This window comes from Mustelus asterias, unplaced genomic scaffold (assembly GCF_964213995.1).
Source record: "Mustelus asterias unplaced genomic scaffold, sMusAst1.hap1.1 HAP1_SCAFFOLD_1815, whole genome shotgun sequence".
In the NCBI taxonomy this organism is placed as follows: Eukaryota; Metazoa; Chordata; class Chondrichthyes; order Carcharhiniformes; family Triakidae; genus Mustelus; species Mustelus asterias.
In genome coordinates this window covers 18,918-44,467 of record NW_027591760.1, presented here as the reverse complement: position 1 = coordinate 44,467, position 25,550 = coordinate 18,918, and the positions used below count along the sequence as shown (strand labels likewise).

At 43.7% G+C, this 25,550-nt stretch overlaps 1 protein-coding gene across 1 annotated transcript; it reads right to left on the bottom strand.

The window, feature by feature from the left end:
* Positions 1 to 245: 245 nt before the first annotated feature.
* Positions 246 to 24,267, bottom strand: nifk (nucleolar protein interacting with the FHA domain of MKI67). The gene is made up of 6 exons (XM_078206830.1): positions 24,028 to 24,267; positions 13,218 to 13,337; positions 7,151 to 7,259; positions 5,257 to 5,468; positions 4,271 to 4,336; positions 246 to 2,689 (listed from the first exon to the last, which is right to left on the bottom strand). Exons 1-6 carry the CDS (start codon positions 24,151 to 24,153, stop codon positions 2,495 to 2,497), a joined length of 828 nt encoding a protein of 275 aa, XP_078062956.1. The 5' UTR covers positions 24,154 to 24,267; the 3' UTR covers positions 246 to 2,494.
* Positions 24,268 to 25,550: the final 1,283 nt, after the last annotated feature.

Below are 25,550 nucleotides of genomic sequence, written 5' to 3'. Positions count from 1 at the left end.
GGAATTGAACCCGGGTCCTTGGCCATGTGAGGCAGCAGTGCTAACCACTGTGCCACCCTGTAAACAATGACACCCAACTTCGGGAACCCATGACCCTGAAATTAAGAGTCTCATGCTCTACCGACTGAGCTAGTGAGGCAAATGACATGTGAGAAAAGTCCCTGCAGTAAAACCCCAACTGGGGTATTTAACCACAAAAATCAGTAGCCCTCACAATATATTCTATGTTATGCAGCATAACTTTGTTTTGAAAAAAGTATTTATTTTTGATACGCTGAGCAGCATCACAGGAGATTGATATGTTAACTTGCATTGACAGACAAACACAATACCAGATAAAACTTGACACACCTTTATGTTGCATTTATTACTGGATGAGTAGATTATATCATGTATCACCGAGTATTTTATGACCTATTTTATCTTTGGATGAACAGGAAATCTCAGATTGTAGCACAATGATCCTCAATTTACAAACATTTTGACAAAGGGGAGGCGATGGCCTAGTGGTATTATCGCTAGACTATTAATCCAGAAACTCAGCTAATGTTCTGGTGAACCCAGGATCGAATCCTGCCATGGCAGAAAAATATCTGGAATAAAGAACCTACTGATGACCGTGAAACCATTGTCGAAAAAACCCATCTGGTTCACTAATGTCCCTCTAGGGAAGGAAATCTGCCGTTCTTACCTGGTCTGGCCTACATGTGACTCCAGAGCCACAGCAATGTGGTTGACTCTCAACTGCCCTCAGGGCAACTAGGGATGGGCAATAAATGCTGGCCAGCCAGCGACGCCCATGAATGAATTATTTCAAAAATTAAGACACCCACATTTTGAGTAAAAACCCAGAAGACTACATACCATGGGCGGGATTCTCTGATTTCATCTGTACCCACCCTGCTGCCGCAGGGAACAGAGAATTTGGCGCTCAGCCAAAACTTCCATTCACTGCAGTGGCCCCGGAGAATCTCAGCAGTGGACCAGGTCGGAGGTCTTCAGCGCATATCTCCTGCATATAATGCTGAACCGTGCATGCAAATTCAATTTAATAGCTAAATATCAACTGTGTATTGTTATTAAAAAAAATACATTTCCCATTTCAGAAACACTTGATGAAGGGGCAGCGCTCCGAAAGCTTGCGATTCCAAATAAACCTGTTGGGACTTTAACCTGGTGTTGTGAGACTTCTTACAATGAAAAAGATGGCACATTGAAACTGAATTTCACAACAATCACAGAAGGCATGAACAGGATAGAAACAATCTTAAAGGCTGAAAGACATGTTTTATTTTGCCCAAACGTTACCTCTTTGTATAGTAGGTGATGACTGATTGAAATTCAGCCTAAAAGTATAATTAGCTTCAGGCATGTTGAATTTTCTTCCTCCAGTCGTCCCTGTCATTTGCATAACACTACAGTACCTACAAAGAGTCATCTGGACTCAAAACGTCAGCTCTTACAGATGTTGCCAGACCTGCTGAGATTTTCCAGCATTTTCTCTTTTGACGACAGTGCCCACAATTGACTTTCTGAAATACGTTATACCCCAAAAGTAATAAGGCAATTTCCATATCTAAATATGACTGGTGCAGCTGTTCAAGTGGCCAATTACAAAATTACATGAGAAATTGAAGTATGGGTGGCACATTTTGAGTGCTACAAAGTCTGACTAATGTATTAATCACTGAGGTGTAACCAGGGTGCAGATTATAAGCATGTAGTTAGATTTTCAGAAGATCTAATCTAAAATACAAAAGTGTCTAATGACTAAATCTGCTGTACATGACAATTTTAAATTGAGATCTTTGCTATGCCAAAATTTCAGTATATACCAAGATTTTTTCCCCCCTGATATTCAGGCTCAGAAGGGAAAATACAGATAAATATATTTCTCTCTCTTTTCACAAACCTTGTCTACTCTGACTTATTGCCTCTTCTGTATTCTGACAAAGGGCTCCACCTGAAGTGCTATGTGATCTTTTCCATTCATATGCTGATTGACTTGCTGCATACTTGCAACCTCTTTATACTCCATATGTCTTTTACTGACACTAAGCCTTTTAGTATCCATCACATAAGTCTATAAATTTAAAAGAAACACAACGTATAATTTTTAAAAATGTCTATTTTGGGCAGTAAGCTTATATTCAAACCTGTTGAAATTAACCTGATTAAAAATAATTTTGGCTAGAATACCATACCTTTAAATCAGCATTTTTTGAATTTATTATTACACCAAAGTATTAAGCTTTCTGAATTTTGTTTTTTTTTAGAAAGGGGTGAGAATACAAGATTAAATATTGACAAAACTACCTGTGGGATTGCAGAACATTTCACTTTTTATACATGAACACACAGATTATTAGGACACCTTAAGGATATTTCAGTAGCACTCTCCACAACAGAGCATATCGACGATTGGCAGTTTCTAATACTCTGCAAAGGCAACGATTTGTGTTTTTGGACTCCTCATTTACAAATTCTTCGTACTTCATTTGCCAGGAACTTTTCTTTTTCTCTTCCTCAGTTTGTTTGTTTTTTGCGCTTTTTCACGTAGAGAAGCAGTTGATTTGGTTTTCTTTTTGGCAGACTTTACTTTGAATGTGATTTCATCGTCTGTATCATCAAGGAGCTTTAAAGACTGTCGTCGTTTTAGAACTGTAGGTGTGCATTCTGGAGTTATATCCTAAGGGAAATGGTTATAGTTACAACCGAAATATGTACTTTAGCACCAGATTCAAAATGCTTTGCACCCAGCACACTGGGACAAAGACTAATACAATTCCACTGTAAAATTAGCAAAATCATTCCTGGAGGGATCAGAGAATCTAGGATTGTTCTTCTTACGGCAGATAAGGTTAAGGGGAGATTTAATGGAGGTTTTCAAATTTAAGAAGGGTTTTCATCGAATAGATAAGGGAAAGTCGGTTCTACTGGTGTAATGATTAGTGAACACAGATTTTGAATCATTGCCAAAAGAACCAGAAGAGAGACAAAGAGGATTTTTATCCCACCCCCCCCATACTAAGTTATGTTCTGTAATCCATTGCAGGTAAGGTTGGTGGAAAAGGAGTTCAGAGTAACTACGGCTAAAGAGCAAAGAATGAGATTAATTGGATAGCTATCTCAGGTGGGCTGACAAGGAATACTATGCTACTCTGCTGCAAGAGTTTGTGTTTTGCTCTCCAAATAGTCAGTGAGTATCTTGAAATGGGCCAGAAGGAACATGGTAGCTAAGGTGATGGTAGAGGCGTTACTAATTAATCTTAAAATTAGGAAGGGAAAAGAAAATTAGCTTTGTTCCTCTTCCTGATGTCTATTTAGTAACATATGTGCTTTTCTGGAGGTTGGGCAAGTTCGTGAGTGGCCCTGCCGCTCTTTGGTTTCACTGCAGCAATCCCAGCAGAAGCTTAAAAGGGCGTCAGAGAGATACTATTTCAGACTCCAAGCTCAGCAGTTGGATCCTGGGTTAAGGAAAGGAGATGCAAGTCAGGAGCTGCATTCCCTTTTTAGGTGCTGGCTTTGCTTGCTGCCTGTTTCTTTCCAATAGCAGATTAAAGTTTTTAAAAGTTTATTTATTAGTGTCATGAGTAGACTTACATTAACACTGCAATGAAGTTACTGTGAAAATCCCCTAGTCGCCATACTCCGGCGTCTGTTCGTTACACTGAGGGAGAATTTAGCATGACCAATGCACCTAACTAACCAGCACGTCTTTCGGACTGTGGGAACGAACTGGAGGACCCAGAGTAAACCCACGCAGACACAGGGAGAACGTACAGACTCCGCACAGACCCAAGCCGGGAATTGAACCCGGGTCCCTGGTGCTGTGAGGCAGCAGTGCTAACCATGTTGCCCTATAAACTGAATGTTCGAGTTGGATTTGGAGATCGGAGTGGTTTCTGTTTGAAACACTTAGCTGCGATTCTGCGTTAAAAGGACACCGATCCTAAATTTGTCAACTGGATTGACACAGGTGGTTTAGAAATGCACCACGTTGTTTTGCAGCCTTTAGGGGGATACTGGAGGAGTATGCACGTCACTTAGTGGACATCATTAGTGGGATCCTTCTGTGACTTTTGTTCCAACAGAAGCAATATAATCACTGCTCCTGTTGACTTATACGAGTCTTTAATCTAATATAGCCATCTAATTTCAATTGTAAAGAAACAACTATTGTACAAAATTCAAAGGTAAATATAGAACAATACAAACACCAAGCTAATTCCAGTAACCAACTAGTTCCTGGATAAGCATTTCAACTTACCTGACTGTTTACTGTATCATCCATTTTTGTAGACACTTGCTTTTTCTTTTGAGGCAGCACTGCAGCCTAAAGGATAATAAATAACAAACCCTTTCACAATCAATCTCCCAAACTAAATATTACTCTGTAGATCAACAATATTGTCCTTGGAAGCTGCAAAGCTGCTATTTTTAAAAATCAAGTATTTTTATTTAGAGATCTTGACATTGGAAGATTTTAATTTATATACGCCGAGATCTCATTTTATGTTCTGATTATTTATTCAAAGTTTGTATTTAAAAAATCTTCCTTTCGAAAATCATGCAGATCCTCAATTTCCTAGCCCGCCTCCACCACATATATTATATTAGATCTGTCCAAAGAAACAACATTATAGTTTTAACAAGTTTATTTATTAGTGACACAAGTAGGCTTACATTAACATTGCAATGAAGCTACTGTTAAAATCACCTAGTCGCCACACCCCTGCGCCCGTTCGGGTACACTGAGGGAGAATTTAGCATGGCCAATACACCTAATCAGCATGTCTTTCAGACTGTGGGAGGAAACCGGAGCACCCAGAGGAAACCCATGCAGATACGGGGAGAAGGTGCAAACTCCGCACTGACCCAAGCCGGGAATCGAACTCAGGTCCCTGCTGCTGTTAGGCAGCAGTGCTAACCAGGACTGAAAAATGAAAACAACCCACTATTTAAATTGGGTTTTTAACTGATGCATCGCATCGCGCTGAGGAGCTGCCACATAAGGGAAATGCCCACTCCCAAAATCAACTGAGTTTAACGGATAAGTGAATAACAAAGGACAAAAAGAGAAAAGGGCACCACGATGAGGGGATCACCAGCTGCCACTTGCTAAAGTTAAAGGAACTAAAAAAAATTAAAATCACAACAGGAAAATCTTGCAGCCAACAATCCACCTATTGTGTTAACCAAGGAATATAGGATTTGATAATTACATTGAGGATCAAATATGTAAAGAAAACTTACGAAGCCAGGAAAGTCATAGTCAATTCCTTTCTCAGCAAGTCTTTTTCGTAACTGCCTTTCTTTCGCAAGGAGTCTCTCTGACATCACACTTTGTTCTTTCAGGGTTCGTTTCTTGTTGTAACGAGTAACAGCCGGGAGGGTAGGCTTCATAAAAGTTCTATTACTACCTTTAAAAAGCTGTGCGTGTACTTTTTCTGGTGGAATAACCTGACCTGAAAGAAATGAATACTAAAATGTATTCACTACATTTTTGTGCATGGCAATCTTGACAACTTGCATTTCTGTAGCATTTCAACATGGAAGAATGTGCCAAGCAACACAGAGGCAGCATCAGAAATGAAATAACGTACTGTAACCCTTTTTTCAACTTTCTGCCCAGCTGCAAGGACGGGCATGTGAGCTGTTTCAGAGGCTCATGCCAATGTGGATTGAAGATACACAAATGGAACATGTAGGAACCACCACCACCACCCTGAGCCACCACAGTTCTGCTTTCTTAGTCTGGGAAGGGGGAAGGTTTTAAAAAAAAAAAACGTTCACCAACTACCTCTGCAAAGCCACAAATTAATTGCACGAGGAAATGGTATAGAGGCACGTTTCTTCCCCATCAACTGAAAGGAGATCAAGGGTTTTTTTTTTAAAGGAGGTGGCAGTGATGATGATAGAACATAAGAACTAGGAGCAGGAGTAAGCCATCTGGCCCTTCGAGCCTGCTCCGCCATTCAATAAGATGCCAGTATTTAAGAAGGAACTGCCAGCAATACCAGTTAAAATGAGGACCAGTTTGGTTCGTCAATGATTTGGTGGCAATAAGAGTTGAGGGATCAGGAGGTGGCCTCAGGGACAAGTTGAGGGAGAGGAATGGAGAGAGCCTATGGGGAATTAGGAGAAGAGAGAGCAAGGCGCAAGTTCAGGATAGGAAGGGATCTTAAAGAGAAGCTTGATTTGGTGAGCAAGGGGATGGTTGGAAGGCACCAAAACAGATAGTCTCAACCGTAGTGACAAAGAGTTGTTTCAAAGAAGAGATTTGTTCCATGATGTGGAGATGCTGGCGTTGGACTGGGGTAAGCACAGTAAGAAGTCTCACAACACCAGGTTAAAGTCCAACAGGTTTATTTGGTAGCACGAGCTTTCGGAGTGCCGCTCCTCCATCAGGTGAGTGCAAGATTTGGTTCACAAACAGGGCACATATAGACACAGACTCAATTGACAAGATAATGGTTGGAATGCGAGTCTTAACAGGTAATCAAGTCTTTATAGGTGCAGACAATGTGAGTGAAGAGAGGATTAAGCACAGGTTAAAGAGGTCTGAATTGTCTCCAGCCAGGACAGTTAGTGAGATTTTGCAAGCCCAGGCAAGTCGTAAGGGTTATAGATAGTGTGACATGAACCCAAGGTCCCGGTAGAGGCTGTCCTCATATGTGTGGAACTTGGCTACTAGTTTCTGCTCAGCAATTCTGCGTTGTCGTGAAGGCCGCCTTGGACAACAAGTAGGGCTATAACTGGCCTCGATGACCAAGGCTAATGGGGTAGGTGGGTTACAGTTCTTGTTCCTGATTTAGTGGCCCATTAAAAGTACTTGGATTAAATATACTGTATACAAGAAAAGGGCAGAATAAACCCAACTGTATTCCCACTCCAGTCATCTATCACAAGGCCACCTAAGTGGGGTACTGGGGAGGAGCTATTGCACCTGTTTTGCACAAGAATCTGCCAAAGAGAAAGGTACTTGATAAAGGCAATGTTTCTCATTATAGCCAGTTTGTCCATTAGTCAGTCAAACGTAATTAATTTTGACAAGTTTAAGTGAATACTTTCCCACTAAGCCTCTGGCAGGGGGCCAGTTTGAAGAATGTGTACATTAATTTTGAATTACTTAGTGTCAAATACTTACATTTTAGGAGCCTTTCACCAAATAAGTAGTTATTCATAGTGTCTGCAACAATTTTGGCAACCTCTTCACATTCAAACTCCACAAAAGCATATCCTTTGCTTTGTCCAGTCTAACGTTCAAAATAAAATGCATCACATCAAATAGTGCCCTAGCCACATCATCAAACATATCATCGACAGTAAGAATTAGAAACTGTACCAGATGTTAGTTGCTAGGTTGCAAATTGATAGTTTATTCTTTTTTTAAATTATTCATTCATGGGACATGAGCTTCACTGGCTGTCCAACATTTATTGCCCATTCCTAGCTTCCCTCGTTCAGAGGCCAACTGAGAGTCAACCACATTGCTGTGGCTCTGGAATCACATGTAGGCCAGACCGGGTGAAGGTGGCAGGTTTCCCTCCCTAAAGGACATTAGTGAACCAGATGGGTTTTTCCGACAATGGTTTCATGGTCACCAGGAGATTCTTAATTCCAGGTATTTTTTTATTGAGTTCAAATTCCACCAACTGCCGTGACGGGATTCGAACCCGGGTCCCCAGACCATTAGCTGAGTTTCTGGATAATACCACTAGGCCATTGCCTCCCCTCAATTATTCAATGAATAATTTCAAATTCTCTTCACATTCATAAAATTTCAAACCTGGAAAAAAGATCTTCTTTCTTAAAAATGGTAATCGTTTGTAAATCTAAATTTAACCATTCACTGGCTCACAATACCCACCTGAACTGATCAATTACCTGTTACTAGATGACTCCCATCCTCATTCCATCAATGGAAGAATAGAACATAGAACAGTACAGCACAGAACAGGCCCTTCGGCCCACGATGTTGTGCCGAGCTTTATCTGAAACCAAGATCAAGCTATCCCACTCCCTATCATCCTGGTGTGCTCCATGTGCCTATCCAATAACCGCTTAAATGTTTCTAAAGTGTCTGACTCCACTATCACTGCAGGCAGTCCATTCCACACCCCAACCACTCTCTGCGTAAAGAACCTACAACTTGAGTCAACATTTTTTTGTGAGGTGTGGTTCTTAAGCAAGTGATTTAAATAAGACTTTGTAATGAATAAAGAAAAAACACACTTCTGGAAATTTGCAACTAAAGCCTTTAAAGTTCCAGCATAATTATAGAAAAGATTAAACTGAATAAGAAAAAAATTACCATTTAAAGTCCTGGTATCAACAATTGTAAAATATTTTGTTTTAGACTTTCCAAATTAATCACTGATGTGAGAAATAAAAAGTTTTAAGCTTTTTAAAAAAAAGTTTAGTTCTTCTTCACTTCACTTTCACTTAACCACTTACTCCAATTCAGGGTAGTGGTGAGCTGGAGCATATCCTGACAGGACACTGGGCGTTAGGCTAGTCCAGCGCAGAGCACAGACAAACTGAGGGACAATTTACCATGGCCAATCGACCTAACCTGTACATTTGTGGACAGCGGGAGGAAACCTGAGCACCCGGTGAAAACCCACGCAGACACAGGAAAAAGTGCAAACTCCACAGAGACAGTAACCCAGGGCTGGAGTCGAACCTGGGTCTTTGGAGCTGTGAGCCAGCCGTGCTAATTGCTGTGCCACCGTGTCGCCCAGGTTTAAATTCTACAAGACAGAATATTAAAGTGCATTTACGAGGATAGAAATGCTGCCATCTGCTGTTTTGGTCAAACTTCTGCATGTACATGTAATGACTTTACCCACATCATCAGCCATAAAGAAAAAATAAATCATTTCAAATGGAATGCTTTATTTTGTGACTTGATAGCAAAGGAACTGGGATTGACAGCAAATCAACTTGGTTAATATATTGACCACGGTTGTCAAAAGGTATCAACAGGCAAAGGCCTTTTTTGTAGATTCAAAACATGATGGGAAGTTTTAACGGCAAAGAAAAAATATATAACATACAACAAAATTGTAAATGGAGTGGACTTAAACTAGTATGGTAGCACGAAGGGCAACTGAAGCCCATTAACATGCATGGAATATTGTATATTGGAATGAGGGGTCTGGGGAGGGCACAGTGGAACGAAGTGCATGTTTACTCAAAGTAACAATGAACAAACAGGTAAAGCGCAGGGAAGACTGTAAAGAGGAATGGCAGCACTGAAGAACACATTTAGTATTAGTGACAATGACTATTTTCATCACTTTGCTGATGATTGAGAGTATACAGATAGGACAGCTGCATTGAATTTTCCCTGTCTTTTGTGGATTGGACATACACGGGTAATTTTTTAATAATCGGCTACATGCTGGTGTTGTAGCTGTATTGGGAAAGACTGGCTAGAAGTGGAACTAGTTCGGCAGCCTGGGTCTTCAGCATAAGGTGGGATGTTATCGGAGACCATAGCCACTGCTGTCCAAGCGCACATCCATTTCTTGTTGCCACATAGAGCAAGTTGAATTGGTTGCTAACTAGTATACTTGTGACTAATAAATAAATAAATAGAAACTGCAGGAGGAGGTCTCGAAACATCATCCACCTGGCACTTTTGGCTGAAGTCAGCTGCCAATGCTGCACGATCAAGCAGCCGACTGAAACTCCAGCCCAGACTCACACGAGGAAGGATCACTTTGGTAAGGTACTCGTGGCTCCCCAGGGAATGATGTACAATAAGACCGGACTAAGAAAGGAAAGTAACGAGTTTAAAAACAGGGTGGGAAAGTCGTGTTTCAAAGTTAAATATGAATGCTCACAAAGTGCTTAATTTGCCGAGCATGTTTCTGAGTTTGCACCGTGACATTTTACTTTTGTCTCTGTTCCATTCAATAATTATGCTGCTTATCACAGCAATAGCCTAATCCGTGCAAACGGTTCATTTGTACACAAGAGTTCACCAGACACATCTGCATTTACTTTTCAGTTTTATACTTCAACATCAGCAGGTGACCTTCACTAAAATCGATACCGTAGTATAAACACATTTCCATATTTTGTCCGCGCCAATGTCTCATCCTACAGGCAAAATTTTGCACGATTGTGATAACCAAATTAATTTACTGTAGCTTCACTGCTCATTTAAATATTACTGAACAGTCGGATGCAATAACTTTTGTTCTGTGAATACATTTTGCGTTAACAATACCTAGCTATTAACACCCAAATTAACATTTTAGTGAAACATCTGGCCACAGCAACTACATTTGTACTAACTCCATATTATGTTTCCCACCCCATCCAATTTAGAATGGATCCTGCCTCTCCCGAGATGCAATCCTACAGATGGCAACACTCCTGTGGTACTCTGCTAAAATGGCCAGTGAACCTAGACACTGGATGCCAATAAGCCACTGGGCTGTGGAGGTATTGCAAAGGTCAGCCCTGGTCCACTTGACACCCACGCACGTAATTTTCCTGCAGGTTCTCTGGATTGATTTTAGGAGCAGGAACACTGGATGACTTTTGGCTCCCTTCATCCAAGCACAAAGTCAACTGCAGTGATCAACCTTCAACATGCTGTAACTGGGAGATGCTAAACCAGAGATTGAAGCTGGATCCTCCTCTTCATTAAGGATGGATCAAACAGAAAGTAATAAGACAGAACAGTGCTTCTCTACCCTGTCAGAATATCCAAAACTAACTTGATGCACGGCCAAGAACTCAAAATGAAAATTCCCTTCTGCCAAGTTCAGATCAGGTTTCAAGTCTCCCTGGCTGAGCAGAATAATTCTACACGGTTATAATTGGAGACTGGTTAAAGTTACATAACTGAAAATCAAATATCTTGATAAACAGCTTGTACATAATCTCTCAAAAAAGTCTGCCAAAAATCCAAAATATTTGAAACAGGTCGTGTTTCATAGATTTGAATTCTGATAAGTGAAAAAATTTCTATACCTTTTTCTCGGATCAGGATTTCTAGATTTTTCAGATTATACCCTTTATGCCATTACATGTCCAAAATGTATTCACATCAATCTGAAGAGTGCGGGAGGGCATGCCAGGAGCAACATCAGACACACCTAAAAATTAGGTGTCAATGTGGTGAAGCTACAACACAGGACTACTTGCATGACAAACAGCATAAGCAACATACAATAGACAGAACAAAGCAATCCCACAACCAATCTAAGTTCTGCACTGCTGCCACATCTAACTGTGAATGGTGGTGGACAATTAAACAACTCACTGGAAGAGGAGGCTCCACAGATATCCCCATCCTCAATGATAGGGGAGCTTATCACAGAGTTAAAGATAAGGCTGAAGCATTTGCAACAACCTTCAGCAAGAATTGCTGAGCGGATGATCTATCTCGGCCTCCTCTGGAGGACCCCAGCATCACAGGTGTCAGTCTACAGCTAACTGGATTCATTCCATGTGATCAAAAAACGGCTGAGGGCACTGGATACAGCAAAGGCTATGGGCAATAGCCATAGTAATAGTACTGAAGACTTGTGCTCCAGAACTTGCCGTGCCCCGAGTCAAGCTGTTCAAGGACAGCTACAACACTGGCATCTACTCGGCAATGTGAAAAATTGCCCAGGTATGTCTTGTACATAAAAAGGACAAATCCAACCTGGCCAATTACCACCCCATCAGTCTACTCTCGATCATCAGTAAAGTAGTGGAAGTGGTCATCAACAGCGCTATCAAGCAGCACTTGCTTGGCAATATCCTGTTCACTGATGCTCAGTTGAGGTCAGGAGCTGAGTGACCCTGGCTGAACCCAATTACAGCCTTGGTTCAAACATGGACAAAGGAACTGAACTCCAGAGGTGAGGTGAGAATGACTGACTTTGACATCAAGACAGTACTTGACCGATTATGGCATCAAGGAGTCTTAGCAAAACTGTAGGCAATGGGAACCAGGAGGAAAACCCTCTGTTGTTTTAGAGTCATGCCTAGCGCAAAGGAAGGTAGTTGGGGTTATTGGAGGGCAATCGTCTCAGTTCCAGGACATCGCTGCAGGACAGTTCCTCAGGATAGTGTCTTAGGGTTGCTTCATCAATGACCTTCCTCCCATAAGGTCAGAAGTGGCGATGTCCACTGAATATTGCACAATGTTCAGCATCATTCACGACTCTTCAGATACTGAAGCAGTCCATGTCCAAATGCAGCAAGACCCGGCAACATTCAGGCTTGAGCTGACAAGTGGAAGGTAACATTTGTGCCACAAAAGTGCCAGGCAATGACCATCTCCAACAAGAGAGGATCTAGTCATTGCCCCATGGCATTTCCATCACTGAATTCCCCCACTGGCAACTTCTGGGGGTTACCATTGACCAGAAAGTGAACTGGACTAACCATATAAATACTGCAGCTACAAGAGCAAGTCAGAGATTAGGAATTCTGCAGCAAACAACTCATCCTATCCTTCCCGAAAGCCTGTCCACATCTACAAGACACAAGTTAGGAGAGTTATGGAACACTCTCCCCTTGCCTGGATGAGTGCAGTTCCTACAACACTCAAGAAGTTCAACACCATCCAGGACAAAGCAGTCCACTTGATTGGTGCCCCATCATTCACTCCCTCCACCACTGAAGTACAGTGGTAGCAATGTCTACCATCTACAAGATGTACTGCAGGAACTCACCAAGGTTCCTTTGGCAGCACTTCCCAAACCCATAACCATTACCATCTAGAAAGACAAGGGCAGCAGACACATGGGAACACCGCCACCTGGAAGTTCCCCTCCAAGCCACTCGCCATCCTGACTTGGAAATTTATCCTTCACTGTCACTGGGTCAAAGTCCTGGAACTTCCTCCCCAACAACACCATGGGTGTATTTACACCACGTGGACTGCAGTAGTTCAAGAACGCAGCTCACCACCACCATCTTCTCAAGGGCAATTAGGGATGGGCAATAAATACTGGCCTAGCCAGTGACACCCACATCGCCTGAATAAATATAATCAATGACATAAGTAGCAACGTGATTGGACAAACTTCCGGTTCCTCGGTGATATTTGCCTATAGATGCTCTAAAGGCCACTCATTTTGAAAGACTGTTATGCTTCATTCAGGATCCTCACAAATAGAATCGGATAAAATGTGGATCTAATTAATACAGAATTTATGCTTGGATGCGATATTTTTACTACTGTACATACTCATTACCTTTTTGCTGCGTGAAAGTCGAACTCTTGAAACTGTTCCAAATTGGGAGAAGTATTTCTTAATCTGAGGTTCAAAGAATCCATCGGGAATGTGGCCCAAGTAAATTACACCCGATGACAGCTTTTTAAGAGATAAAAAGAGAGATTTTAAAAATTGATTTAAGTCCACACAGCATTCACATTTACTTCCAGGACACTCTGATGCATACTAACATATAGAATAAATTCATACATGGTACAATATGCAGCCTAAGTAAGTTTCCACTAAATTTGTTAATTGCATTAAAGAAATGCTAGCAATCACAGGTGAAGTGAAGTTGGTAACCACAGGGGAATGGAAACAATCCAGGCGGGTCCACTAACAATCCACTGGCCAGACGGTTCACACACAGGATGATGGAAATGGTGTGGAAAATTATAAGAGCAGCTTCAATGTCTCCTTACCATCAGAGAAAGTTTAACTATTTGAAACAGTCAAATAAATTTAAGACATTTGTAATTTCCACCATTCAAGGGAATAGAAACTGCTCTCCCCACACCTTCCATCCATTTTGAAGCAGTGTATTGACAGCAGTAGTTAGTACGTCATTAATCCTAGTCACTGGGGATTGCAAATGCCAAAGGAAGTCTAACTGAAAATTAGGCTCCAGAAACACTCCTTTCAGATCTGGCAATGTCACCCAGGCTTAGTCCTTCATTAAACCTGGTTACCTCACACGCACTATGACGTGTGAATCCAGATTGTTTTCACAACACTTCAGGTAGCTTGATTACTCTATTTGCAATTCTAAAGTGTTGACCATAATGAACGAAGGGAAGGAACTACATAAGATTACCAGCATAGTACACTTTGCAGTAGCATTCTGAACTCTGAATTTGGAGATAAAGTTTAAAGCTTATTTATTAGTGTCACTAGTAAGCTTACATTAACACTGCAATTAAGTTACTCGTGGGTTTAAGCTCATTTTCTATGTTGACAATCTGGGATATGCCATATTATCTTTTAGTGCCATGGAAAAAGTTCACAGCCATGTATTTTGGTTGCCATTAAAGACTCACAATATCATTATCTGAAGAGCTTTCCTTGTGTTGTGGTCAACATTCCTCCCTCAGTCAATAAAAACAGAAACATATGGACTGATTGTTCACCTTAGTGTTTGTGGGATTATATTGAATGCAAATGATAGAATTGATATTTCAATCCACTATATGTAAAGCCCTTTTGGATAATTCAGAGGCTTAAAGCAATGTTGAAATCCATATCTTTTACCCGAGAGTCCCATATTTAATCTATCACAGCCACTTTAGATCTCTAACACTGCCCAGCTGCACTCCTACATCAGCTCCTCTGCTGCGAAACCTTTATAGATATCTTTGTTATTCTTATAGAGTCACAGAGATTTACAGCATGGAAACAGGCCCTTCGGCCCAACTTGTCCATGCCGCCCTTTTAAAAAAAAAACCCGAAGCTAATCCCAATTTCCCGCATTTGGCCCATATCCCTCTATACCCATCGTACCCATGTAACTATCTAAATGCTTTTCAAAAGACAAAATTGTACCCACCTCTACTACCACCTCTAGCTGCTCATTCCAGACACTCAACACCCTCAGTGTGAAAAATGTGCCCCTCTGGACCCTTTTGTATCTCACCTATAAATAAATCCATTGTACCCTTCAGTAGCTGAATATTGCTCTTCAACCTTACCTTAAACCTATGCCCTCTAGTTTTAGACTCTCCTACCGCTGGGAAAAGATGTTGACTATCTACCTTATCTATGCCCCTCATTATTTTATAGACCTCAATAAGATCACCCCTAAGTCTCCTACGCTTCAGGGAAAAAAGTCCCGGTCTATCCGACCTCTCCTTATAACTCAATCCATCAAGTCCCGGTAGCATCCCAGTAAATCCTTTCTGCACTCTTTCTAGTTTAATAATATCCTTTCTATAATAGGGTGACCAGAATTGCACACAGTATTCCAAGTGTGGCCTTACCAACGTCTTGTACAACTTCAACAAGACATTCCAACTCCTGTATTCAATGTTCTGACCGATGAAACCAAGCATGCCGAATGCCTTCTTCACCACTCTGTCCACCTGTGACTCCACTTTCAAGGAGATATGAACATGTACCCCTAGATCTCTTTGTTCTGTAACTCTCCCCAACGTCCTACCATTAACTAAGTCCTGCCCTGGTTCAATCTTCTTTATTAGCCCCCCACCCCCCCCCAAACGGAAACTTGTCTCTATTGCGTATATCAAATTCGGTACCAAGTGCAGCTTGCATACCAAGCCTGCTCCTGATTTTATCTGTATCATCTCCATGTTCCAGCTGGTTTAAAATTCTACCAATTATCTATACATCCCCTGTCTTGACCTTGCAGTCCTTTCTAACCCTACCCAAATATAGCCTTATTATAATTCCCTCTCTCCCTTCCTTTGCCCATCTTCAGATGCTGGGGCCTTCTGCCTGGGATTCTCTGCCAACTTCTTCCTTCAAAACCCTTCTAATTGACCAAACATATTGCCACTCTCTTAATTACTCCCTTCTTACCTCAGTGTATATTTCCCTTTTGTTTATTTTCAAAATGTCATGGGATGTTACTTTACAATACAGTAAAAGCTACCACTAAAAGCAAATTGTTACTGTGGTTTTTAGACTCCAATAGAAAATGTAAAATTGGATGCTACACTTGAAGCATTTGGCAACTGCATTTTCAATTCCACAGTGGGAAACACAACATTTACTAAAATAAAAATACTACTATAACATAGTCCAGTGAATCTGACGCAGCTCATGGAACATTGTGTTCCACTGGAGCAAGCTGAGAGGGAGTGATTGGAGGCAGCAGTGCTGGTGAGAGATTAATTGAATTGTTTATTTATTTAATTAGTCAGCTAGTGTGTGGTTTTTTTTGGCCTTTACTTTTGCAGTAGAATTTTAAGTTTAAAGTGAAAACTGGAAGTGGGCTGCTAAGGAGTCTGGGAAGGGTTTTTTTAAGCGCGTGAAGTATAAAAGGTAGGCTGCAGTATACAGCGGGCAGCGTCGGGAGCGGGCAGTGTAGTGAGTGGGAAGCAGAGTGTGAGCTATAAGGCTTTGGCTCACAGGGCTTCGGGGGACAGGGCCAGCAGGGGTGAGTTTAATTCATTTTTGCTGTTTCTACTTGGTACTGGCAAGGTATCTAGAGGGGATGGGTGTGCAGGCAGTGCTATGTTCCTCTTGCACTATGTTTGAGGTGAGGGACGACGACAGTGTCCCTGCTGATTACACCTATGGGAAGTGCACCCATCTGCAGCTCCTCCAAAACCGTGTTAGGGAACTGGAGCTGGAGTTGGATGAACTTAGGATCATTAGGGATGCAGAGGTGGCCATAGACAGAAGCTTTAGGAATACAGTTACTCCGAGGAATGAAAACAGATGGGTGACGGTGAGAGGGGCTGGGAGGAAGCAGTCCGTGCAGGGATCCCCGGTGGTCGTTCCCCTTAGCAACAAGTATTCCGCTTTGGATACGGTTGAGGGGGATTACATACCAGTGGTGAGCCGCAGTGAGAGGATCTCCAGCACTGTGTCCGTCTCTGTGGCTCGGGAGGGTAAGGGGCAGAGCGGGAGGGCAATAGTTATTGGGGACTCGTTAGTTATAGGGATAGAAAGGAGGTTCTGTGGCAGCAAAAGAGACTCACGGATGGTATGTTGCCTACCGGATGCCAAGGTCCGTGACGTCTCAGACCGTGTTTTCCGGATTCTGAAGGGGGAGGGGAAACAGTCACAAGTCGTGGTACACATTGGTACCAATGACATAGGTAAGAGAAGGGACGAGGATTTAAAGCAGGAATTTCTGGAGCTGGGCTGGAAGCTGAGAGCCAAGACGAAACATGTGGTCATCTCTGGTATGTTGCCGGTGCCACGTGATAGCGAGTTGAGGAACAGGGAGAGAGTGCAGTTAAACATGTGGTTGCAGGGATGGTGTAGGAGGGAGGGTTTCAGATACGTGGATAATTGGAACACATTCTGGGGAAGGTGGGACCTGTACAAACAGGACGGGGTGCACCTGAACCAGAGGGGCACCAATATCCTAGGAGGGAATTTTGTTACGGCTCTTCAGGGAGGTTTAAACTAATTTGTCAGGGGAGTGGGAAAAGGAGTTGTAGTCCAGAAGTCAGTGAGGGTGGTGAGGTATTGGGGAAGGTATCAGGGTCAAGGGTGGGTACCGGTAGACAGGAAGGTAGGTTGAAGTGTGTCTACTTCAATGCAAGGAGCATCCGGAACAAGGTAGATGAACTTGGGGCGTGGATTGGTACTTGGGACTACGATGTTGTGGCCATTACGGAGACGTGGGTAGAACAAGGACAGGAATGGTTGTTGGACGTTCCGGGGTATAGATGTTTCAGTAAGTGTAGGGAAGCTGGTAAAAGAGGTGGAGGAGTGGCATTGTTAATCAAGGATAGTTTAACGGCTGCGGAAAGGCACTTCGAGGGGGATCTGCACACTGAGGTAATATGGGCTGAGGTTAGAAATAGGAAAGGAGCGGTCACGTTGTTGGGAGTTTACTATAGGCCCCCAAATAGTAATAGAGATGTGGAGGAAGAAATTGCTAAGCAGATTATGGATATGTGTGGGGGTCACAGGGTAGTTGGCATGGGGGACTTTAACTTTCCAAATATTGATTGGAGCCTTTGTAGGTCAAATAGTTCGGATGGGGCAGTTTTTGTGCAGTGTGTGCAGGAGGGTTTCCTGACACAATATGTGGATAGGCCGACAAGAGGTGAGGCCACATTGGATTTGGTACTGGGAAATGAACCGGGCCAAGTGTTAGATTTGGTTGTGGGACAGCACTTTGGAGATAGTGACCACAATTCGGTGTCTTTTGTTATTGCAATGGAGAGGGATAGGGCCGTACGGCAGGGCAAGGTTTACAATTGGGGGAGAGGTAATTATGATGCGAGTAGGCAAGAATTAGGGGGCATAAGTTGGGAACAGAAACTGTCAGAGAAAGGAACTAGTGAAAAGTGGAACTTTTTCAAGGAACAAATACTGGATGTCCTTGATAGGTATGTCCCTGTCAGGCAGGGAGGAAATGGCCGAGTGAGGGAACCATGGTTCACGAAAGGGGTGGAATGTCTTGTGAAAAGTAAGAGGGAAGCTTATGTAGGGATGAGGAAACAAGGTTCAGATGGCTCGATTGAGGGTTACAAGTTAGCAAGGAATGAGCTGAAAAAGGGGCTTAGGAGAGCTAGGAGGGGACACGAGAAGTCCTTGGCGGGTCGGATCAAGGAAAACCCCAAGGCTTTTTACTCTTATGTGAGGAATAAAAGAATGACCAGGGTGAGGTTAGGGCCGGTCAAGGACAGTAGTGGGAACTTGTGTATGGAGTCAGTAGAGATAGGCGAGGTGATGAATGAATACTTTTCTTCAGTGTTCACCAAGGAGAGGGGCCATGTTTTTGAGGAAGAAAAGGTGTTACAGGCAAATAGGCTGGAGGAAATAGATGTTCGGAGGGAGGATGTCCTGGCAGTTTTGAATAAACTGAAGGTCGATAAGTCCCCTGGGCCTGATGAAATGTATCCTAGGATTCTTTGGGAGGCAAGGGATGAGATTGCAGAGCCTTTGGCTTTGATCTTTGGGTCCTCGCTGTCCACGGGGATGGTGCCAGAAGACTGGAGAATGGCGAATGTTGTTCCTCTGTTTAAGAAAGGGAATAGAAATGACCCTGGTAATTATAGACCGGTTAGTCTTACTTCGGTGGTTGGTAAATTGATGGAAAAGGTCCTTAGAGATGGGATTTACGACCATTTAGAAAGATGCGGATTAATCCGGGATAGTCAGCACGGATTTGTGAAGGGCAAGTCGTGCCTCACAAATTTGATAGAATTTTTTGAGGAGATAACTAAGTGTGTTGATGAAGGTAGGGCAGTTGATGTCATATACATGGATTTTAGTAAGGCGTTTGATAAAGTCCCCCATGGTCGGCTTATGATGAAACTGAGGAGGTGTGGGATAGAGGGAAAGTTGGCCGATTGGATAGGTAACTGGCTGTCTGATCGAAGACAGAGGGTGGTGGTCGATGGAAAATTTTTGGATTGGAGGCAGGTTGCTAGCGGAGTGCCGCAGGGATCAGTGCTTGGTCCTCTGCTCTTTGTGATTATTATTAATGACTTAGAGGAGGGGGCTGAAGGGTGGATCAGTAAATTTGCTGATGACACCAAGATTGGTGGAGTAGTGGATGAGGTGGAGGGCTGTTGTAGGCTGCAAAGAGACATAGATAGGATGCAAAGCTGGGCTGAAAAATGGCAAATGGAGTTTAACCCTGATAAATGTGAGGTGATTCATTTTGGTAGGACTAATTTAAATGTGGATTACAGGGTCAACGGTAGGGTTCTGAAGACTGTGGAGGAACAGAGAGATCTTGGGGTTCATATCCACAGATCTCTAAAGGTTGCCACTCAAGTGGATAGAGCTGTGAAGAAGGCCTATAGTGTGTTAGCTTTTATTAACAGGGGGTTGGAGTTTAAGAGCCGTGGGGTTATGCTGCAACTGTACAGGACCTTGGTGAGACCACATTTGGAATATTGTGCGCAGTTCTGGTCACCTCACTATAAGAAGGATGTGGAAGCGCTGGAAGGAGTGCAGAGGAGATTTACCAGTATGCTGCCTGGTTTGGAGGGTCGGTCTTATGAGGAAAGGTTGAGGGAGCTAGGGCTGTTCTCTCTGGAGCGGAGGAGGCTGAGGGGAGACTTAATAGAGGTTTATAAAATGATGAAGGGGATAGATAGAGTGAACGTTCAAAGACTATTTCCTCGGGTGGATGCAGCTATTACAAGGGGGCATAACTATAGGGTTCGTGGTGGGAGATACAGGAAGGATATCAGAGGTAGGTTCTTTACGCAGAGAGTGGTTGGGGTGTGGAATGGACTACCTGCAGTGATAGTGGAGTCAGACACTTTAGGAACATTTAAGCGGTTATTGGATAGGTACATGGAGCACACCAGGATGATAGGGAGTGGGATAGCTTGATCTTGGTTTCAGATAAAGCTCGGCACAACATCGTGGGCCGAAGGGCCTGTTCTGTGCTGTACTGTTCTATGTTCTATAATGGCTAGACATCACAGCCAATCTTTAAAAAAAACATGCATTTAGTGACATCTTTCATAATCACTGGATACCTCAAAGTATTTTTGAAGTGCACTCGCTGTTACAATGTAGGAATGTGGCAGCCAGTCTGCTCAGTATCCTCCCACATGCAGCAAGATTACTGCCACCAGATAATCTATTTTTTGTAATGCTGGTTGGGGCATAATTATTGTGGAGATGCCGGCGTTGGACTGGGGTAAACACAGTAAGAAGTTTAACAACACCAGGTTAAAGTCCAACAGGTTTATTTGGTAGCAAAAGCCACACAAGCTTTCGAGGCTCTGAGCCCCTTCTTCAGGTGAGTGGGAATTCTGTTCACAAACAGAACTTATAAGACACAGACTCAATTTACATGAATAATGGTTGGAATGCGAATACTTACAACTAATCCAGTCTTTAAGAAACAAAACAATGGGAGTGGAGAGAGCATCAAGACAGGCTAAAAAGATGTGTATTGTCTCCAGACAAGACAGCCAGTGAAACTCTGCAGGTCCACGCAACTGTGGGAGTTACAAATAGTGTGACATAAATTCTGATTCTAGGATCGCATGATAAAGACTCAGGAGGAAAAAAGCAGAAATATTTATGTGAAATAGTGTGACATAAACCCAATATCCCGGTTGAGGCCGTCCTTGTGTGTGCGGAACCTGGCTATCAGTTTCTGCTCCGCGACTCTGCGCTGTCGTGTGTCGCGAAGGCCGCCTTGGAGAACGCTTACCCGAATATCAGAGGCCGAATGCCCGTGACCGCTGAAGTGCTCCCCAACAGGAAGAGAACAGTCTTGCCTGGTGATTGTCGAGCGGTGTTCATTCATCCGTTGTCGCAGCGTCTGCATAGTTTCCCCAATGTACCATGCCTCGGGACATCCTTTCTTGCAGCGTATCAGGTAGACAACGTTGGCCGAGTTGCAAGAGTATGTACCGTGTACCTGGTGGATGGTGTTCTCACGTGAGATGATGGCATCTGTGTCGATGATCCGGCACGTCTTGCAGAGGTTGCTGTGGCAGGGTTGTGTGGTGTCTTGGTCACTGTTCTCCTGAAGGCTGGGTAGTTTGCTGCGGACAATGGTCTGTTTGAGGTTGTGCGGTTGTTTGAAGGCAAGAAGTGGGGGTGTGGGGATGGCCTTGGCGAGATGTTCGTCTTCATCAATGACATGTTGAAGGCTCCGGAGGAGATGCCGTAGCTTCTCCGCTCCGGGGAAGTACTGGACAACGAAGGGTACTCTGTCCACTGTGTCCCGTGTTTGTCTTCTGAGGAGGTCGGTGCGGTTTTTCGCTGTGGCGCGTTGGAACTGTTGATCAATGAGTCTAGCGCCATATCCTGTTCTTATGAGGGCATCTTTCAGCGTCTGGAGGTGTCTGTTGCGATCCTCCTCATCCGAGCAGATCCTGTGTATACGGAGGGCTTGTCCGTAGCCAGGTTCCGCACACACAAGGACGGCCTCAACCGGGATATTGGGTTTATGTCACACTATTTCACATAAATATTTCTGCTTTTTTCCTCCTGAGTCTTTATCATGCGATCCTAGAATCAGAATTTATGTCACACTATTTGTAACTCCCACAGTTGCGTGGACCTGCAGAGTTTCACTGGCTGTCTTGTCTGGAGACAATACACATCTTTTTAGCCTGTCTTGATGCTCTCTCCACTCCCATTGTTTTGTTTCTTAAAGACTGGATTAGTTGTAAGTATTCGCATTCCAACCATTATTCATGTAAATTGAGTCTGTGTCTTATAAGTTCTGTTTGTGAACAGAATTCCCACTCACCTGAAGAAGGGGCTCAGAGCCTCGAAAGCTTGTGTGGCTTTTGCTACCAAATAAACCTGTTGGACTTTAACCTGGTGTTGTTAAACTTCTTACTGCATAATTATTGGCCAGAGCACCCTGCTCTTCTCTGAAATAGTGCCTTGGGAAACTTTTACATCCACCTGACAGAAAAATTATGGTCGCCAATATGCACTTCATCTGAAAGATAATGCAGCACTTTTAATGTCACCCTTGATTTCTGCACTCGAGTCGTGGGGTAGGACTTCAGCCCACAACCTCTGGATAACAAGGAGAGCGTGCAACCCACTGAACCACAGCTTGACAATTAACATTAGGAAAATGGATAAAGCAGTGCCTGCAGTTACTGTTTGTAATTTAAGGACAGCGCAGTGGCACAGTGGTTAGCACTACTGCCTCACAGCACCAGGGACCAGGGTTCAATTGTGGCCTCGGACAATTATCTGTGTACAGTTTGCAAGTTCTCCCCGTGAGTTCCTCCGGGTGCTCTGGTTTCCTCCCACAGTCCAAAATTGTGTAGATTAGGTTGATTGGCCATGCTAAATTCTCCCTTAGTGTCAGAAGGATTGGCAGGGTAAATATGTGGGGTTACGGGAATAGGGCCTGGGTGGGATTGTTGTTGGTACAGGCTCGCTGGGCCAAATGGCCTCCTTCTGCACTGTGGTTAGCACTGCTGCCTCACAGCGTCAGGGACCCGGGTTCGATTCCTGGCTTGGGTCACTGTCTGTGCGGAGTCTACACGTTCTCCCTGTGTCTGCGTGGGTTTCCCCTGGTTGCTCTGGTTTCCTCCCAGAGTCTGGAAAACGTGGTTAGGTGCGTTGGCCAAGCTAAATTCTCCCTCAGTGTACCCGAACAGGCGCCCGAGTGTGGCGACTAGATTTTCACAGTAACTTCATTGCAGTGTTAATGTAAGCCAACTTGTGACACTAATAAATAAACTTTAAACTTTGACTGACCTTGCTAAATTGCCCCTTAGTGTCAGGGGACTGGCAGGGTAAATATGTGGGGTGACGGGGATAAGGCCTGGGTGGGATTGTTGTCGGTGCGGGTCGATGGGCCTCAATCTACAACGTAGCGATTCTCTGAAAAGGTGAATTATTTAGGATGGGATGGCAAATTGCCATTTGAATAGAATAGAATCCCTACAGTGCAGGAGGAGGCCATTCGGCCCATCGAGTCCACACCGACCACAATCCCACCCAGGCCCTATTCATGTAACCCCGCATATTTACCTTGCTAATCCCGACACTACGGTCAATTTAGTATAGCCAATCAACCTAACCCGCACATCTTTGGACTGTGGGAGGAAACCGGAGCACCCGGAGGGAACCCCCACAGACACGGGGAGAACGTGCAGACTCCACACAGACAGTGACCCAAGCCGGGAATTGAACCCGGGTCCCTGGCACGAAACAGCAATAGAACAGTGCTAACCACTGTGCCACCGTGCTTTAAGAGAGAAAAAGAAACATTTGGAACGGTTGCTCAACACAGGTCGAGAAAAGGGCAAGCATTGCAGTGCAGAAAAAAGTTAGTACTTGAAAAGAAGAAACGTTGCTGAAACGCATGCATGAGACAGATCAGACTGTAACAGTGGGGTGGGCGCTGGACTGGTGAAGCCATGCAGCAGGGAGATGTACTGCCAGGGCTTGTGAACAGAATTCCCACTCACCTGAAGAAGGGGCTCAGAGCCTCGAAAGCTTGTGTGGCTTTTGCTACCAAATAAACCTGTTGGACTTTAACCTGGTGTTGTTAAACTTCTTACTGTGTTTACCCCAGTCCAACGCCGGCATCTCCACATCAGGGCTTTGATTGACAGCTGAGCCCAGAGCGCGTGCTGCCGGACGGACAGAGGGGATGCGCGCGCACCTCAGCCTCCCCTCCCCCATTCCTCACCTTCGGCTGCGGCTTCTTCTTCTTCATCCCCTGCATCTTCCGCTGGAACTCCTCCTGCAGCTTGGGGTCGAGCGACATCGACTGCTGCACACAGCCGTTCGGCCCCTTGCGCTTCGCCTCAGTCATGGTCCCGAGTCGCCCGAAGAGAGAAAGCAGAAAGTTCCGCAACCGCGGGGCTCCAAGCGGCGGCTCCTCTGGGTAAACCACGCGGCGCGAGAGAGAGAGAGACAAGGAGCTTCTCAATCCGTTTCCCAGGCAAGAGTGTCCAATCCACCACTTTCACCATCCTCCCCGTCACCGCGCCCCCTACTGCCCTGGAGGAACTCCATCAATTCGCTCACCACTGCCTTGTTGGGATAGGAAAAGATGTGGAAAGATTGTGGAGAGGATCTCCAAGAAGATCGCGCATATCGACACAGACATCAAGTTTCTACAAAGATGCATTTGTGTCTTTATATGCCCTGTTTGTGAACAAGAACTCCCACTACCTGACGAAGGAGCAGCACTCCCAAAGCTAGTGGCTTTTGCTACCAAATAAACCTGTTGGACTTTAACCTGGTGTGAGACTTCCTACTGGGATAGGAAAAGACAGCAAAAAGCACATGGCTTCCCAAACTATTTTCCCAAGTGGCCCTATCTTAAAACTTGAAAATTAGCCCCACAAAAATAAAACAGCAATAAAGCAATACAGTCTGAAAGCAGTCCAGCATTCCAAAAGACATACTGGTTAGGTGCGTTGGCTATGCTAAATTCTCCCTCAAGTGTACACGAACAGGCACTTGAGTGTGGCGGTTAGGGGATTTTCACAGTAACTTCATTGCGGTGTTAATGGAAGCCTACTTGTGACACTAATAAATAAACTTTAAGCTTTAACATTCAATGTAGAATTGTTAAAATTTGCATATTAGGGATCATCATATGTGAAATAACTCTTCAGAGGCTGGCGTCCCTTCACCAGATTCTCTTTATTTACAAACTCAATTCCTCTCCTAAGTGTGCTTCAGGTACAAGGTCAGAATCCAGAGCATCAGTAGCCCTGACACTCCTCAATATATACATATACAGTAAGAAGTCTCACAACACCGGTGAGTCACATGATGAAGGAGCAGCACTCTGAAAGCTCATGATTCCAAATAAACCTGTTGGACTTTAACCTGGTGTTGTGAGACTTCTTATGTGTCCACCCCAGACCAACGCCGATATCTCTACCTTATAACATATATATACGTGAGGCTCACTGATTGGGCAGGCAATCATTGCCTCAATAGGGAGCTCATACTCCACCTCATGGGCCTCATTGAGGTCATTGCAACATGCATCAATTTAAATTACTTTGTAAAAATGTTATTATCCTACAAGTACTCTCCAGTCTATAATTTCTTCTGAGTTGGTCCAGTTCATGGGCCGTGGCCATGAAGCAATAGATACTTTTACAGGAAACAGGGTCTTTTTCCGGTTGGCAGGATGTAATTTGTGATTTTTCACAGGGATTAATGATGGGGCCTCAACTTTTTACAATTTAT